Source organism: Micromesistius poutassou (genome assembly GCF_964030765.1).
Source record: "Micromesistius poutassou genome assembly, chromosome: 16".
In the NCBI taxonomy this organism is placed as follows: domain Eukaryota; kingdom Metazoa; phylum Chordata; class Actinopteri; order Gadiformes; family Gadidae; genus Micromesistius; species Micromesistius poutassou.
Genome location: NC_140286.1, coordinates 13211283 through 13230480, shown reverse-complemented (window position 1 = coordinate 13230480; position 19198 = coordinate 13211283). Strand labels below are relative to the sequence as shown.

The 19198-nt window shown below is 49.6% G+C and overlaps 1 protein-coding gene across 1 annotated transcript in view; it reads right to left on the bottom strand.

Moving 5' to 3' along the window:
• Nucleotides 1-1557: 1557 nt before the first annotated feature.
• Nucleotides 1558-19198, bottom strand: part of cacna1eb (calcium channel, voltage-dependent, R type, alpha 1E subunit b) — a gene marked incomplete at its 3' end in the record, with an annotated part of 45116 nt that continues 27475 nt past the window's right edge. Inside the window, 27 exon segments of the mRNA XM_084481522.1 lie at nt 1558-1962; nt 2020-2181; nt 3072-3244; nt 4595-4742; nt 5612-5716; nt 6527-6626; nt 7052-7158; nt 8049-8149; nt 8780-8887; nt 9222-9327; nt 9891-9987; nt 10439-10566; nt 10698-10872; nt 11121-11212; nt 11323-11388; nt 11627-11746; nt 11835-11915; nt 12255-12365; nt 12949-13113; nt 14021-14222; nt 15091-15228; nt 16075-16235; nt 16700-16796; nt 17167-17178; nt 17947-18053; nt 18424-18483; nt 18922-19051. Coding sequence (XP_084337648.1) covers nt 1558-1962; nt 2020-2181; nt 3072-3244; nt 4595-4742; nt 5612-5716; nt 6527-6626; nt 7052-7158; nt 8049-8149; nt 8780-8887; nt 9222-9327; nt 9891-9987; nt 10439-10566; nt 10698-10872; nt 11121-11212; nt 11323-11388; nt 11627-11746; nt 11835-11915; nt 12255-12365; nt 12949-13113; nt 14021-14222; nt 15091-15228; nt 16075-16235; nt 16700-16796; nt 17167-17178; nt 17947-18053; nt 18424-18483; nt 18922-19051 — 3457 coding nt within the window.

Sequence of the window (19198 nt, the reverse complement as noted above, 5' to 3'; positions counted from 1 at the left end):
ATTGGTTGGATTTCCATCACGTCAAACTAGGATGAGGACCATGACTGGGACGTTTCTTATAAATATAATACTATTTTATTATTTTAATAAGATAAGATATCGTTTAGTTTGTATGAAATATTTGCCCATGATTAAAATCATTTATTACATTTTAATAAAATGGATAGGCAATAAAAGTGCAACTTGATGACACCTTTATTTGTATTTACAAGTATTGTACACATAAAAACCAACAATTAATTGCATTCCAGTAAATGATGGTACAAACCTTCATTTTCTTGGTTAAGCGAGCCTCACAGAATCGGCCAACTTCAGGCAAATTAAACAGATACAAATACCTATGACCATACTATGACCATTGCAGAAATGTATGCGGCTTCAAAGCGAACCGGCTCAATAGGGTTTTGCCACTCGTTATTTTGTTAAATCTTACAGACAGCGTTTTTCCTGTACATTATTAGTAATTAGAATTAGTAATTTGTGAAGCAATGGTATGTCATGAAGTCTACAGTTTCTGTACAGTTGCCTGCAATGTTTTTAATCAATATTCACAAAGAAGAAACAATTGCTAAAGAGTTGAAAAGAGCTAAAACGATCATTTAGTTTGAGTATTTACTTATTATTTCTCATATACCACAGTATTTTTCAATTTAAAGTATAAAAAGGTCCTAAAATTATAAATTGTAAAGGTGGAGGAAGGGTGGGCATTCAAAACAATTGTTGAAAAAAGCCTACAAAAAAAGCCTGCTAATGGAAGTTGGACATTATAGATCTATGTAAATGATTTAGCATCAATTATGTATTACGTATAATTCATAATGTATTTAATCTGGTTACTAACATCTCTTCCCTCAAACCTCCCTCTGTTTCACATTTAATAATATCAACACCAGCAATATATTATAACAAGTCTATTGCATTCATGTGGCTATATTAGTCGCCACGTTAACCAGCAAATGTCCACACTATCAGATCGCCCAGCTGTGTTCATCCGGTCAAAGAAACTGTTGAAAAAATGGATGGAGAATGGCTCGATGATCACCATGTATATACAAAAGAAAAAGGTCGATTTAAAAGAAGTCCAGTGCCCCTTTGTCCCAAAGTATATGTCCACACATCCAACACACGGTAAAAAGCAACACTGAGCCGCGATTAGTAACACCTCCAGAAATGACGATACCTATTGACATGTATGACATTTACTCATTCCGCCCATCGTTCACTGCAGTTATATACCATGAACAGAAGGGAATATCTGGGGTTCATTATTACTTCTATCCAATTCCAATCCCAGTCATTTAAATACCTTTTTTCTTCATAATGTTCTGTGTTGAACCAGACACAACAGCTTCAGGAAACACTGCTCCGAGGGTCCACTCTTCTTCTTTTAAAGTTCACTTTGTCTATCAGAACATTCAGCAGCAAGCAGCGGCCTGGCAGCTTTGTACACTTTGATCGCCTCCGCACAGAGCCGTCGTCTCTCGGCTCCTCGCGAGTGTTTCTCCGACACCTCTCTGATTGGGGTCCACCTCTCTGCCTCTCCCTCCGCCTCCTGTTTCAGCACCTGTCCTCCTCTTCGGTGTCACTCAGGGCCTCCCCCGCCGCCACCGACGCCGCCTGCCCCATGCGTTTCCGGAAGTGTCCGCCGTTGGGGATCTGCCAGCCGCTCCGCGAGCGCGAGTGGGACGCCGTGACGGTGTTCGACCGGCCCAGGCTGTGGGCCACGGCCGCCTCGAAGGTCAGCGTCTCCATGGGGCCGGCGGCGTCCGGGCTGTGGTCGTCCTCCTGCGACGCCAGGAAGGGCTCCGAGGGGTAGCGGCGCGGGGGGGAGTGGTGCTGGTGGTGGTGGTGGTGGTGCCGCCCGGCCTCGCCGCGCCGCTCGCCCGGGGCCCCCGGCTGCGGGCCCTTCCACGAGGGCCTGCCCCGCCGCATGGTCTCCGGGCTGCCCTGCTGCTGCTCCGCCCCCTCCTCCCCCTCCTCCTCCTCCTCCTCCTCCTCCTCCTCCTCTTCGTCTCCCGCCTCCGCCTCCTCCTCGCCCACGCGGGGCTGCGCGTGACAGGGAGCGAGCGGGGAGTAGGAGACGTGGGGGTGGGAGCGGGCGGGCGCCTGCGAGGCGGGCCGGCGCGCGCTGGGGGTGCTGGACTCAGAGGTGGACGGGACCGGGCTTTCGGAGCTGTTGCCCTGGAGACGAGGATAGAAGACCATGGAGATGGATCAGTGTCCGCCTTTTTAGATAGTTAAACTCGTCCACTTATGGACACAGTAAAACACACTCTCCCCTCATCGCACTCAACAACCACTTATAACAATAATTGCAATAATTAAAGAGCAGATCTAGAGGATTCTCATTTAAATGAATGTCAGTTAAGTCACTATCTGTTGCAGAATGAGGGAACATAATGGTTATTGAGCCTAGGGCCCACTGATGAAAGTCCTTTTATTTGCAGTGTTATGAATGTTGAATGAAGCTAGGCATCCATGTGAACAGTAACCACTTATCACCAAAGGTGGCGCCAAAGACAACAAAACAGAGATCTTTGAGATTGCCACATTAAGTTAATTCCTACAGCCCACTTCTTGAACCCACTGTGCTGGAACAACAAGTGGGCAAAGCAAAAACAAGAACTGAAACGGCAGCAGGAACGGATAGAAAGAAAAGCTAGTTATCTAACCTTTAAATCACACAATCTTACAGCCAATCAGGACTTAAACCCAACGGCCTCAGGTTCACGGTCTCCCCATTCAAACGATCCGTGAGCTCCGCAAGATGTCAAGGCGCCAGACTAAACCCTCAGACTTCCTCGTTTAAACCCGCAACACACAAGGGGCGACAGTAGCTCAGGAGGTAGAGCTGGTTAACTGGTAACCGGACGAGTGTGGAGGTGACCCCTGAGCGAGACCCCTCACCCTGCTCCTGACGAGCTGGCAGTGGCCCTGCGTGGTCGGCTCCGCCGTCGGTGTGTGAGCGTGTGCGTGAACGGCTGCAAGTCGCTTTGGATGAAAGCGTCGGCAAAATGCCGTCAATGTAGGGGGGGGGGGGGGGTTCACTGCGGCGGAGATCTGGCCGCTACCTGCTTTTCGCGGGGGTGCGTTCTCTCTATGCTGGAGCTGCGGGAGTGCTGCTGGCTCCTCTCGGCCGAGTTGCAGCGGGACTCGTCTGGGGAGAGGAGGTGGCAGCGCTCCTTGGAACGCCCACGCTCCCGCTCTCCTCTGCTGCCCGCGTGCCAGCGGTCAGAGCGAGAAACTGAGGAGGAGAAGAAACAACAACCCAAGCCCTCACGAAGCATCAAAACAAAAAACGACGACACACAAGAGATTCATTGCAGTCCTCTCGGAAGATAGACGATAGTTTGTTGTATTGTTTTTTGTGGTGAATAAGAGGTCTACGGCAAGCATAAAGGCACAAAAAAGGATGTGCATTGAATAGTGTGCATTGTGTAGTGTGTATTGTGTAGTGTGTATTGAACACTGTGCATTGAATACTGTGTATTGTATAGTGTGTATTGTATAGTGTGTATTGAATACTGTGTATTGTGTAGTGTGCAGTGTTTCCCACAGACCAGGTAGCAATGTGTGGCGGATTTGTTGACAGGGGGGGGGATTACGGGCTGGCGGAGTTGTTGACGGGGGAGGGGGGGGGGGGGGGGGGGGGGGGGGGGAGGGGGTGTATTATTGATAGATAATATATAATAGAAAATGCGCAGATTAATTTTTTCCTCGTGTGTCTTGTTTTTCAGCCGTGCCTAAAAAACGCCACTGCTTATAATGCTTACATTATAACCACGGGTGGAATTGTTGGGGGGGGGGGGGGGGGGTTGGATTGCGGGTGGACTGAGTTAAATTTTAAAATCGCGTTAAAATAAATAAGAAAAGCGGAATCAATTTGTGGCGCTTGTTGTTCAATCTGTGGCGCTGCGCCACACATTGGCCTATGTATGGGAAACACTGGTATGTATTGAATACTGTGTATTGAATACTGTGTATTGTGTAGTGTGTATTGAATACTGTGTATTGAATAGTGTGTATTGAATACTGTGTATTGAATACTGTGTATTGAATACTGTGTATTGTGTAGTGTGTATTGAATACTGTGTATTGTGTAGTGTGTATTGAATACTGTGTATTGAATAGTGTGTATTGAATAGTGTGTATTGTGTAGTGTGTATTGAATACTGTGTATTGAATAGTGTGTATTGAATACTGTGTATGAATACTGTGTATGAATAGTGTGTATTGAATAGTGTGTATTGAATACTGTGTATGAATAGTGTGTATTGAATAGTGTGTATTGAATACTGTGTATGAATACTGTGTATGAATAGTGTGTATTGAATAGTGTGTATTGAATACTGTGTATGAATACTGTGTATGAATAGTGTGTATTGAATAGTGTGTATGAATACTGTGTATGAATACTGTGTATGAATAGTGTGTATTGAATACTGTGTATGAATAGTGTGTATTGAATAGTGTGTATGAATACTGTGTATGAATACTGTGTATTGAATAGTGTGTATTGTGTAGTGTGTATTGAATAGTGTGCATTGAACAGTGTGTTGCTGGCCCGTTTCGATTGACACTTGGATAGACCTACCGGCGACCTTGTAGCTCTTGTGGCGCGGCCGATAGACCCGGTCGGGGCTGGCCGCCTCCTCCTCCTCCTGCCACAGACCGTTGACCCGCTCGTCCGCCACCGTGGACACGGAGCGCTTCATGGAGCCGGCGCCCGCCGCCTCCGGGGGCTGCTCACACGCACGCACACACGCACACGCACGCACGCACACACACACACACGCACACGCACACGTGCACACGCGCGAGCGCAGATGAAGGACATGTGGAAGAAGGTTAGAGAGAGAGAGAGAGAGACAGACAGACAGAAAGCGAGAGCGAGAGAGAGAGAGAGAACAGTGGGAGAAAGGGAGAGAGAGCAAAAGAGTGAGAGAGAGAGTGAGAGAGAGAGACAGAGAGAGAGACAAGAGAGTGAGAGAGAGACAGAGAGAGAGAGAGAGAGAGAGGGAGATTGAGAATGAGAGAGATAGAGAGAGTGAGAGGGAGCGAGAGAGAGGAAAAGAGAGTTGAAAAGAGACTATGACAGGGAGAGAATGCAGTATATTCAACGTATTATTTGAACGTGAGCCGATTCATGCAGAGGAGAACCACTCCAAACGTTCCCTGTGACAAACGGTTAAACATCAATCAGGGCCGAGGTGTCCCTGCAGAGCAAAACCGATCACCAACAGACGCCACCCCCCCCCCCCCACCCCACCCCCCCCCGCTGACCAAACCAAACGCTGTGTCCCACGACGATCCCCCGCACCGCGTCAGCATCCCGGGCTCCGCCCAGCCCTGAGCGAGTCTGGGCCGACCGCCGGACACAGAGACGCAGACCGCCGGCCGATAAGCCCCCTTCCTTCAGAGTCAGGGACGTGTCCGATGGCACTCCACGCCCCCCCGCATCAATCATATCCCAGAAGGCCGAGGGGCGTTCGCCACAACCGGCCTGGGGCAGCTCGCCCCGTCCCTCAGGGTCCGACGCAGGGAGCATGGCGTGCATTGGGGGGGGGGGGGGGGTGGGGGGGGGTAAAGTGTGCTTGGGAAGGGGGTGTACCTGTGTGTCTATTGCCAGACGGGGCATGGAAACGGCCCGCGCCGCTAGGCCCCGCCCTAGTGGGGGCGCTAGGGAGCTTCCTATCCCCCTACCGATCTCCCCCACCTACGTGAGCAGAGGACAAAGAAGAAAGTAGGGCAACACCAGAAACCAACAACGCATCAATCCGGGGGGCGGCCCGCGGTCAAAGCCATGACCGCTCATCAGCATCCTCATCGCCATCGCCATCCAATCAGAAGCCATTCCCATTCCATTCCAGCCAAAGAGAGTCATGATGCTAACTACTATGCGATGATAAAAGGAAACGTGTTCGTAAAGAGAACCCGGTCGATTCCGAACGCAGTCTCGGATGCACGGTGCGATGGCGCAACGCCGGAGACGGTGGCGACAGGCAGGACGGTGTATAGGGGGAGAAGGGCCGCGTGTTTCAGTTCATGCAGCCGTCGGGACCTTGATGCACTGAGCTACAGACAAGACAGGAGACTAGCAGCTAAACACAACCCTCCGCAGTGAGACGTGGGGACAAACAGTAATATGTGGGCCACTTATATCCCTCATTCTTTCGGCCAACAACTCGGACCAGTTCAATCACACTTAACACACAAAGACAAAATCCACAATCAGGCAACAATCCCCCCCCACCCCCCCCCCTGGATTCCTATGAAACCGCCGCAGGACAATTATGTATCAAAGAGAAGAGCAGGCAGGAAGATAGAGAGGTACAGACACAGTCTGCCAGGCACTGAAGTGAAACAAAGTGAAACCATCGTTCATCCATCCCCATGAAAAACCCATTTCCACCCATCATGTGCACATGCGTGTTGTGATTTGTTTGTGGAGAGGCACTGTGGTGCGAGGCTTAGTGTGGCTGGGGCTCGGGGGGGTGGGGGGGGGCCCCAGGCTGGCTGTCCTCACCATGGACTGGTGCTGGCTGGAGTCAGCGTCTGAGCTCACGGGAGGCAGGAACAGCTCCTGGGGGGAGATGGGACTCAGAGCCAGGAAGCCTCCTCTGGTCCTGGAGCGGGACAGAGGAGGGGGGCGCAGTGGTCAGATGGACTGACTTATGGTGTGATGCACACACACACACACACACACACACACACACACACACACACGCACAAAAAAAATGCACTCGCATATGCACACACACACGCGCAAACACACACATATGCGCTCACACATAGGCGCACATATGCACTCACACATACACACACACACACACACACACACACAGGCACATATGCACTCACACATACACACACAGACACACTTGTAACACAAACACACAAACACACACACACAAATGCACTCACACATACACACACACAGGCACATGTGGACTCACACACACACAAATACACACACAACACGCACACACGCACACACACACACACACACACACACACACACACACACACACACACACACAGACAGACTCACAGGGCGGAGCCGGCGCTGTGTCCCATCAAGGTGAGAGGCTTGCTGTTGGAGAGGATGTCTTCAGGCAGAGTGGAAGCGTCCAGTTGCTTGAACATCAAGCTGCTCTTCTGTACAACACAAAACAAAACTCAAATTGTTTGCTTCCAACGGGCATCTGCAAATAGGCGGCCATGTTGCTTACCATCAGTGACGGTTCTACATTGAATTACGCCCCGGGTGAGACCCCCTCGGAGCGCCCCGTGATTATGGGCTGGCGTAATTGTTGGGGGGGGGGGGGGATTACGGGCTGGTGGAGTTGTTGCCGCTTCTATGTTGTTGCACCTTCTCAGCAAGCAGGGGCGCCCGCAGCCGGACGCGTCCCACACAATCGGATATGATCGATAATAGAAAACCGCTTTGGCTGATTTCTTTTATCGTGTCCTCGTGCCGCCCCCCCATGTGTCATGAAATAATGGCTGCCCGCTTCGCCCGTGCCTAAAACCGCCACTGCTTACCATAAGTATGTTATGGATCGTACAAAATGTCACCGCAGCACATTAAATGGTCAATGGACTGCATTCATACAGCGCTTTTCTAACCAGCGGCCGCTCAAAGCGCTTTACAGTATTGCCTGACATTCACCCATTCAGCCACACATTCACACACCGACGGCGGTGTCGACCATGCAGGGCGACAGCCGGCTCGTCAGGAGCAGTTAGGGTGAGGTGTCTCGCTCAGGGGACACCTCAGGGGACACCTCCACACTCAACCAAACCAGCAACCGTCCGGTTCCCAGCCAACCCGCTGTACCTCCTGAGCCACATGCCGCCCCAGTAAAGGGTGGAGGAGTGACTGTAGGAGGTAAGTTTGGTCATCTGCCTTCATTCAACACAATGGACATTCTTCGAAATCTTGGAGCCTCACTTTCAAACAAAGAGAGGGCCAGAGCCAAGAGCCTCCTCTGTCTCCTTGTGTTGGTGTGGATACCTCGCCTTCCGGCTGTGTGAGGAACGCTCACCTGTGCTTCTAGCTGTTGTCGGAGCTTCTTGGCTTTGTTTGACTTGAAGTAGTCCATGATCATCATGGAGGCGTAGATCTTGCCCACTGTCATGTCGGTGTCTATGCGAGCATCGGATAAAACAATTAAAACAATATAACAGAAACCGACTCCGAATACAGAGACCAGGAAAAAACATCCATACACGTACAAAAGGACATCAAAGACTTTCAAACAGACACACAGAGAGTCCAGCTTGTCTGTCAATCACAGTGGCCTGAAATGCAACACGTCTCAACGGTGGAGGAAAGCAGTTCACCTAGACTCTGCATAGCCAACCCCACTTCGTTGTGTAGCATCTTATCCTAGCTCCCTTTGATGTGCACAGGGAATGGGTTAACCTAGAGATTGTTAGTGCTTGGCACTTGGTTCTATGAACATCCTTACTGTACCGACAGAGATTGTATTATATATTGTTGTTTCTCTTTCTTCTGACAAATGTACTTATTGTAAGTCTCTTTGGATAAAAGCATCTGCTTAACGCCCTGAATGTTAATGTGAAGTAGGGAGGGAGGGGAGCATTGAGGGAGGGGTTGTTTATTTGGTTGTAAGGTTACAAAGTCCGACCCTGTTCTACTGTTTTCTACTATTAGTAGAGTAAAAAAAGTTACTACTATTACTATTTTTTAATTAAAAACTCCGGAATCATACACACAGCAGCTGGAACACGCCAAAACACCCATCAATCAGACCTTTGTTGATGGGCACCAGCAGGTCCAAGGTCTTCTGGGGCAGGTAGGGCCAGATCACACTGATCTCCTTCTGCAGCTCAGAGTCCAGACCGATGCGATCCTCACCCCCTGTAAGCCACACAGTCACCCGTCGACACGGCGTGAGCTCCTCGTTACGCTCATCCTCTCATCTCATAGAGGCCAATGGTGAACGGACTGCATTTCTACAGCGCGTTTCTCACCAGCCACTCAAAAGCGCTTTACGATACCGCCTAGTATTCACCCATTCATGCACACGTTCACACGCCGACGGCGGTGTCAGCCACGCAAAGGCGACCAGCCAGCTCGTCGCGAGCAGTCGGGGTGAGGTGTCTCGCTCAGGGGACGCCTCGACACTACCTCCTGAGCCACATGCCGCCACGCCGTTATCAACAGAGGAGGTAGAGCTACGCAGGCAACAGACCTCGGGCGATCTTGATGTCCAAGGCGGTGCGTATGAGGGACATCAGCGTGGAGGTGAAGTGGACGCTCATGTCCTCGTCCACCGGCATGTTCATCAGCACCAGCCTCTGAAGGGGGGGGGGGGACAAGAGACGAGGGGCGACGGGAGGCTCTCGTGGTTATGGGTGTCTCAGCCTCGAGGCCGACAGTCTCCCTGTTGGCATCACTGGGTGATGCCTGCTCATTAATGTATTATCTATCTGAGACCCTCTTAGAGTTCTCCTAGACTCTGCATAGTCCCCCCCCCCCCCCCCCCCCCCCCCACACCCCTTACCCACTTATTGCATGTTGTACGTCCTGGCACTTAATGTACGCACTAATTGTATGTTGTACGTCCTGGCACTTATAAATAGTACTTAGCATTGTGTAGCGTTTTATCCTAGCTGTCTTTGTTGTATACGGGAAACGGGTTAATCTAGCATTTGTTAGTGCTTGGCACTTGTTTCTATGAACATCCTTACTGTACCGACAGCGATATATTGTTGTTTCGCTTTCTTCTGACAAATGTACTATGTCAGAATGTACATTGTGAGTCGCTTTGGATAAAAGCATTTGCTAAAGGAGGGAAGAGGTGACTTTGTTCATGTCTCATTTCCACCGTCACTCCCGCTGTCGTTAGGGAGCTGATTACCTTGTAGGCGATCTTGGCCGGGCATTTCTTCCCCAGACCCAGCGGGGGCGACATGTGAGTCAACATCTCGTACATTGCCGTGTAGTGGATGCGGCCGCTGGGAGATTAAAACGTGGGAGACAGGCGTGATACAGGGGAGGACAGGTATGGAGGAATTAACTCATTAAGAAGGCGGGGATCAGTGTAAGGATGGTTGTTAATTCTCTGTTATGCCAAAATACCCATATCCCTGCCAGTCTGATCCCCTCTAAGCAGTCTCCGGTGCCCTACAGAGACTGCCCTCTGTTGGACAGTTCTGGTGACACCTGGAAACCAACTCCACGACCTCCACAACCTTCTCTATTCAAATAGTAAGATTCTTGTCAACTGATTCAGTCAGTTGATCTATGAGTAGGAAAGGCCTCTATGGCAAGTATTTTACACTGTCTATTCCAAAATGTCTAAAATGAACTAAAGGACCAAAAGAACCAAAATGACCAAAATGACCAAGATGACCAATGTAGAAGCCATCAGTGTCCAGTACGGTACAGTAGACCATGAGTCCTCACCACGCCGAGCGGTCGAACTCTCCCCAGATACGGACAAACTCGTCCAGGTGATGCGGGCCGAGGATGGAGGAGTCCCGGGTCAGGTACTCAAAGTTATCCATGATCACGGCCACAAAGAGGTTCAGCATCTACAGGGAACGGAGCACGTGTCAAAGGAAAAGCCGCTCCCCCAGACGCGACGGTTCTAACGGGCCTTCTGTCAGAGGGGCGGCGGCGGCGGCGGCGGCATCGGAGAGAGAGAGAGAGAGAGCGGGCTCACCAGGAAGGAGCTGAAGAAGATGAAGGAGACGAAGTAGCAGTAGGCGAACTCGGTGCCGCAGCCCCCCAGGTGGTCCGGGGACATGGTCAGCGGGGCGATGGAGGGGTCCGGCTCGCACTCCTGACCCCCCAGACACGATAACATGATCTCCTGCCACGACTCCCCGGTCGCGCTCCTGGTGTGGGGGCGGGGGGGGGGGGGGGGGGCGAAGGTTTAGAAACTATAACAGCACGCGATATTGACCGTACACACAGGCCTATAGACAATAAGACAATATGAAGCATAAGTCCTACGCACACAGGCCTAGGAGTTTCACTAGAGCCTTCAAAGAGCTTCACTTGGACTTCAATGGACTCAAAGATCAAAGACCAATAGGCCAATCAGGACGTTACATATAAATACATCAGAAGGGCCTGTGTTCACCTGAAGAGGAGCATGAGCGCGCTGAAGAAGGTCTTGAAGTTGTTGTGCTGGTTGATGTGGCTCTCGTCGTTCAGCTTGATGTTCCCAAACACCTGGAGGACGGCGGGTGTCTCAGCGTTTACAAAGGCTTCGTTCGGCTGTCCTACGTTACAGAAAGTCAGCAGTGTGACCGTGACGTCACGAGTAGTAGCGTGGGCAATACCTGCATTCCGATGATGGCGTATATGAAGAAGAGCATGGCGATGAGGAGACACACGTACGGCAGGGCCTGTCGGGGAGAGAGGGACGGTAGGGAACAGCACGTTGAGGTTTGTCAGTCAAATCAGGGTTATGCGTTTATAGACTAAATCAGCAAACGCAGATGAAGCAAAAACTACATCCAAAACAGTACGCCTCAAAAAACATCGCTGATTGCATTGGTGGAACTCTGTTGTTGCTTGTCACCGGGTTGTCATTGTTACTCCCAACGGCCACATGTGAGCGGTTAGAAGACAACTTCCACGGACCTTGAAGGACTGCACGAAGGTCCAGAGAAGGATCCGGATGGTGTAGCCCTGCCTCAGCAGCTTGATGAGTCTGGCGGCTCTGAAGAGCTTCAGGAAGCTCATGTTGATGCTGTTCAGCGACTGCCAACCACCGACGTACAAGCATGTATTATTATCACGTCACCAGACACGAGTCCAGCACAGTAGACGCTTGGCCGCCGCCTCGTACCTGCAGGTCCACGATGATCTCCGTGATGCTGCCCAGCACCGTGATGAAGTCGAAGATGTTCCACGTGTCTCTGAAGTAGTTCTGGAAAGGGAGACGGAGAACGTACCGGTGTCAGTATTTGTATCGCCTTGTGTCGTATTGTTTTCAGATTCTGTGTGTCGTTATATGTCTGTGTGCCGATGTGTGTGTGTGTGTGTGTGTATTGTGGTGTGATATGTGTGATGTATATTAGTGTATACTAATGACTTGGGATTTCATTGAAATCTGTTGAATCGAATGAAATCAAATTGAAATCGACAAACTTAAAAATACATACATACAAGAATTGAATCAGATTTCATTCAACTGAATTCTAATGAATTGAATTCAACCAAATTGACTGAATTCACGTGCAGCCTCCCGTAAAGAAGCGGGTCTCACCACGATGCCGAAGGCCATGATCTTGAGCATGCACTCCATGGAGAAGAGCACGGTGAAGGCCGAGTTCAGGTGCTTCAGCACCGTGTCGTAGGCCGCCGGCGCCGAGTGGTACTGGGGGAACACGGGCAGCACCAGACTCCAGGGGTTAGGGATCGAGCAGGAGGAGGAATTGGTGAAATTCATTCCGATGCTGCCTTTTTAGGCAGTATCGGAGCATCGGTGAGTATGCGTGTCTATGTGCCGATCTGATCACCATCACATGACTAGCTCCTTTACTACACAGAAAAACACGACGCTTAACTACAAGAATACAAATGTAGTACTCTGAGAACCCTTCAATAAGAACCAGTGCAGTTAGTAGTTACGATGCTAGATGCTGCATCGGTATTCGGAAGGAAAAAATGTCATCGGAGCATCTCTCGATGAGACGCTGTTTGTTCTCTCTTACAACAGACGCCGGGGCCCGATTTATACCACCGGGGGCCACCTGCAAACACACGGGGCCACGCCGGGGCCACACTCTCTCCTGTTTCTCACACCTTCTTAACACGTTTGAAACAGCTTCCCAGGCATTAATAAGTATTTTCGCGGTGTGCATCCATGGATCTATATATACATACACACTCGCACAGTGTGTGAGCAGGGACACGACCGACCTCATGGCACACTGCGTGTTGTGTTGGAGCTACGGTACCTTCATCATGAGCACCACGGTGTTGAGGGCGATCATCACCAGCACGGTGTACTCGAAGGAGGGCGAGGCCACAAAGTGCCACAGGCGGTACTGCACCGTCTGCCGGTTCTGGGGCATGTAGCGCGTCATGGGCTTGGCGCTCATGGCGAAGTCAATGCAGGCCCGCTGAGGAAGGAAGAAGGGGGGGTGGAGTCGGTGACGCAGGACGGAGGTGAGCAGGGGCGCCGCTCGGGGGTCTGAGCCGGCATCGACGTGACGCCAATGATGTCGCGTCAATGACGCTTAGTGTTGCATCAATGACAGTTTAAGCTGTCATTAATGCCGCCCCCAATAATAAAGTCATTAGTTTAATTAATTGGGGGCGGCCTTTGGCTCAGGAGGTAGAGCGGGTTGGCTGGTCACCAGCCAAGGTTGCTGGTTCGATCCCCGGCTCCTCCTTAGGTTCAATTAGTGCTCTGCACGGTGCTGTGAGCAGTTCTTCTAACGACGTACTTCATGATACAGCGCAGCACACAGTCAGTTAACCCCTTAATACATTTTTGCTTTTAAATGTTTTGATGTTTTAATTTAGATTTTGTGTGGTTGAGTATCTAGAAAAGCGCTGATTCTGATGATTATTGTTCTGATGATGATGATTCTGATTCTGACTATTAGGACTCTGATTATGATGATTATTATTCAGATAATGATGATAAGGATTCATAGTATGATGATTATTATGATGATTATGATGATAATGATTCAGATTATGATGATGATTATTCAGAATCTTTTTCTTTAATCAGGGATATGTGCTTGTAAAGTGTGTTTGAGTGTCTAGAAAATGTTGCTGATTTTGCTGATTCTGCTGATTCTGATTTTGATGATTCTGATTGTGATGATTCTGATTGTGATGATTCTGATTGTGATGATTCTGATTGTGGTGATTCTGATTGTGATGATTCTGATTGTGATGATTCTGATTGTGGTGATTCTGATTGTGATGATTCTGATTGTGATGATTCTGATTCTGATTTTGATGATTCTGATTGTGATGATTCTGGGGTGTGTGCCGGGTGCTGTGTGCGGCCACCTCGTTCTTCTCCAGAGTACACTCCTGGATCATCTTGTCGCCCTGCTCCTGGAAGGTGATGATGATGAGGGCCACGAAGATGTTGACGAAGAAGAAGGGGAAGACCACGAAGTAGACCACGTAGAAGACGGACATCTCCATGCGGTTGCCGCGGCTCGGACCCATGTTCTCCTCCGTCACGTCCGTGGAGTGCTGGAGGACTCTGGGGGGGGTGAGAGGTAGCCATGGGAACGAATGTTTGTGTGTCAATAAGGCATCGGGTGGTGACTTCATGTTGGACTGTATTGATAGGTCAATAGTGTTTAATAAGGTTACATTGTAGGAAAAAAAAGAGATTAGATGGTAAATAGATTATTTGGTTTGTAGAATACTAATAATAAATATTATTTCATATGAAATATTATATCATATAACAATATAGAATGTTATATTATAATATATAATATATTACTATTATATATATACACGCAGGCACGTACGCTCGTGTGTCAATCAGGCACTCGGTGGTGACTTCACGTTGGATTGTATTGATAAGTCATATAGTGTAAGGTAGTATAAGGTTACATTGTAAAAAAATATATATATATATATATATATATTTGGTAGAAACTAGGCAAGAATGGTAGAAAAACATTGTTAGAATGGTAGAATTAATATTAATATTAAATATGATATAATATAAAATATGACATAAAATAAAAATGTTGTATATTATATTATAATATATAATAATATTTATATAGCATAAAACGTTGATTTAACTTTATCATGAAAATGAGGGTTACATATAAATCAGGGGAAAATGACAACCTGCCTTGTGCCTGATCCACAGATGAAGCTTTTACAACGTTTTGAGAGTGGACTCATCCTTACCTTCGCTGACACCCCACACTCCCTCAAGGCCTAAAGCCTTCCTCCAAACCTTGACTCGTCTTTGTCCGTCTCTGAGCGTCGGCGTGGCTCCCAGCTGTAATCTACGTCCACGTCCTGTAACTACTGTCTGAGAGAAGGAAGGGGGGGGGGGGGGGGGGGCGGGGGGGGGGCGGGGGGGGGGGCGGGGGGGGACTCACTGAGGCCAGCCCTCGCCGGTGGAGACGGTGAACAGCGTGAGTAGAGCCCAGCACACGTTGTCGTAGTGGAACTCGTGTCTCTTCCACTCCCTCCTCTTGACCTCCTTCTTGTCTCTGCTGTAGTCAATGTAGTAGCCTCTGTAGGGAACACACACACACAGGCGCCGCCACCACCGGCTAATTGTTTCTGTATTCGTTCACAGCTAAGGTAAGAAAGAAAGAGCCAGCAGCCGTTCCCATGAAGGTTCAAACCCCAGGGGTCGAGAGACTTCTGTCTCAGTCAGAACATGATTGTTTTTGTACGTTTTTTTTTTTTGCATTTGTATTGGTTTAATACAGAGTGAGATAGACAGGAAGGTAAGGGAGATAGAGGGGAGGGCATGCAGCAGAGGACCACGGGGGGGGCAGGAATCGGACCCGGGTCGCTGCGATTAAGACCTCAATGGTACACGCTCTACGTTGGGAGCCAGCGGGACTCCCCGAGGAAGCGGTTTGAGCCAATCTGTCGCGTTCTCTGTCTATGGGACGGTTTGCTGAGGGATGACAGATGAGGTTTTCCCGTATGTCAAAAGTTGAAGTCAGGATCAGATTGGATGACAATAACCCTACGGTATCCGTACAGTGATCACTTGCAAATCCAGCTCTTTAAAACAGTGGCACAGCCCACACTTTACTTTCAAAGCGAACATAAAACATAGCGTGACTATTTATTAAACATCACGTTCAGCGCCAGAGATCCTCCACCTCACCATTTAATTTCTGACCGAACATAAAAAAAAAACATACTGCAGTTGGTTTAATCTTCACACCACCACACATTCGTCTCTTTTTTTTTTCTCTCTGTGGTGAGCCGCTCCAACGAAACACACACACACACACACACACACACACACACGCGCGCGCGCGAGTTCTGAAGGTGGGCGAGAGAGTGGGCGGGTGGGCGGGGCGTGTGGGCGTGTGGGCGGGGGGGTCGGCAACACTCACTGGCACTGCTTCTCCGTGTTCATGGAGCCGTCGTTGCAGTAGAAGAACTTCCCCTTGAAGAGCTGCACGGCGATGACTGCGAAGATGAACATGAAGAGCTGGTACACGATGAGGATGTTGAGGACGTTCTTCAGCGACGTCACCACGCAGTCGAACACGGCCTGGGGGGGGGCGGGTCAGGGGGTCACAGCAGGGACAGTGTTCAAATCAGTCCCATGTCAGAAAAGGACAATGACGATGATGATGATGATGATGATGATGATGATGATGATGATGATCGTTTACCAGTTATGACGAAGCCTAGCCTCATAGCATAATCGCCCTAGTCGTATTTTAAGGTTCATTTTGTATTTAGCGTCACAAATGCCTACGTCAAATAACTTTGGCAGATGGTGATTATAGAATGTGAAAAGCACTCTGATTGGCTTAGGATACAGCCAAACGAGGCGCAGTGAATCATCAGCGTCAGGAGAGTAGTTAGGTTAGATATCACAATTTGGCCAAAATATGACTAAGGCTTATTATGCTATGGGGCTCACGAAATGACGCTAAGCATGTATGTGTAGACATGGTGTTGTAAAGGAGGAATGACATGGACGGTGTGGGCGTGTGTGCGCGACGGTACCTTGAGTTTGGGGAGCCTCTTGATGGTCTTGAGGGGCCTTAGGACCCTCAGCACTCGGAGGGACTTGATGGTCTTGATGTCGCGTCCTTTGTTGTTCCTGCGGACGACGCCCGCGCACAACGGTTCATAATTAGGAAGGCTCACTGCGTCGCCAGAATACATTAATCACATTAATTGGTGCAATCACGACTTCACGAAAAAAAAAAAAAACGTAGACACACACATATTTAGAAATTACATATTCTTTTTGGACTGAACAGAAAACGAGTCATTTTCTGAACAAACTGAACAAAAGGACTGATTGCTTAAAGATAAAGAGAGACCAAAAAAAATCACAAAGACACGTCACAGACCAAGACAAAAGGCCATCGACAAACAAGACGCATGTTGAATGTTAAGAAATAAAACGAGAGGTTTACAAGAGAGAGAGAGAGGTGAGAGAGAGGTGTGTCAAATGTCTGCTTTACCCCATCACATTCCTGGAGGGCCCAACAGTGATAATATCCACGGGAACAACAGAGACATTGAGGCATAAAGAGAGAGACACACTCAGAGAGGTCTACAGCTATCATCACAACAGAGATAAAAACACGTACAGTGTCCTACGAGAATAGGACACGGCGACACAAGGCGGCTCCGGGCAGTAGGAGGAGCTAATGCGTAGCGTGCATGCACTGTAACTGCAATCTCCATGTTAAGGTTAGGGTTAGGTTAGGGCTTAGGCATTAGGGGTTAGGGGTTAGGGGTTATGGTTATGGTTAGGGGTTAGGGGTTATGGTTATGGTTAGGGGTTAGGGGTTATGGTTATGGTTAGGGGTTAGGGGTTAGGGGTTATGGTTATGGTTAGGGTCAGGGTCAGGATTAGGTTTGGGTTGTCTAAAGCAAGGTCAAACTAGCTAAACTAACGGTGAGGTGCAGGGTTTTCTGTTGGCGTGCGCGTCGTGAACCATGCATTCCCCCGTGCCCCGGGGAGCGAGGTGTCATCAGTGAGGGGTGTGCAGGTGTCTGCAGACCAGACCTTCCTCCAACGAGTGTGGCAAAAAATGTAAACGCATGCGTATCGCCATGGCACCCCGCGCGTCAGACTTCCGCGGAGCGACACTGTCGTCGTTAGTGTCCTACTCTTAACTGTACGCATCAGAGTGAGTCAGCGGGTTCGGACGTTAGTCATCGGTGGAGCAGGGGGGGGGGGGCGGGGGAGGGGGGGGCGGGGGGGGGCGGACGGGAGTGCCGTCGTGGTGACTCACGTCAGAGCGAAGGCAATCAGCGCCCCCACCACCACGATGAAGTCCAGGATGTTCCACAGGTCTCTGAAGTAGGAGCCGTCGTGGAGGATCAGGCCTTGGTCGATCATCTGGAGGTGGGGCCGAGTGGGCAGAAGACACGACAGCGAACAGTGTTCTTTTTGTTGGTGCTTTTATCCAAAGTGACTTACAGCCATTCATGCACACATTCACACACCGACGGCGGAGTCGACCGCGCTGGGCAGACAGCCGGCTCGTCAGGAGCAGTAAGGGTGAGGTTTCTTGATCAGGGGACACCTGAGGGGACACCTTGCTCAGGGGATCGAACTAGCAACCTTCCGGTTCCTAGTCAACCCGCTCTGCCTCCTGAGCTGCTGCCGCCCACAGAACTGGTTAGAACTCGACACAATGGGAGGAAGGGTTTCTGGACTACAGTGGCTTTGAATGGAAAGACACAATAGGGAAACGACTTGGGCCCACCTTGATGATCATCTCGAAGGTGAACACGCCGGTGAAGACGTAGTCAAAGTACCGGAGAACCTGCAGGGTGGAAATCAGAAGAAAACGTTTTTAATGGAAACATTTCATTGTATCCAATGAATGGATGTGATGTCTTTTAAGTCTACACTTTGTGTATGGACTCTAGAAGCAGGCGTTTGCTGTGCAGAGGATCCATCAACGTACGGGGCATGTGGGACATACAGTGTCCCCAGTGAACGGGTACACTTTGAGCTCCGTTTAATCTAAGGTCGGCAAAGGTGCGTCGCTAGCTTGGTTGGACTCGGTAAAATGGGAGCCGAATTTGATCAAAGGATGAAACAATGAAAAATCTGCTATCGGTTAAAAAAAGACGATGTTTCTGGAACAAAAGCTATTTCAATCTGTGTTTGATACTCCAAAATCTCGGTCGTCTAGCAACCGTGTCCCTAGTTTGCGTTCAGGATTCTCTGCACCATATAACCCCCCCCCCCCCCTCACCTTGTTCCTGTCGGAGTTGGCGCACACGGGGTCCTCGGCCGCCAGGGCGATGCTGCTGGCCACGATGACCAGGAGGATGGTCATCTCAAAGTAGCGCAGGGTCACCACATAGTGGCAGATCCTTCTGATGCTGGGAGCACAGGAAACATTACATGTCACACACACACACAAAGCCACACGGCCACGCAGCCACACAGCTAGCGTTTCATAATTCATGACGCCAAAGTTGCCAAACTGCAAGCGGCAAACTCCTGCCAGCGGGACACCAGCGGTTATC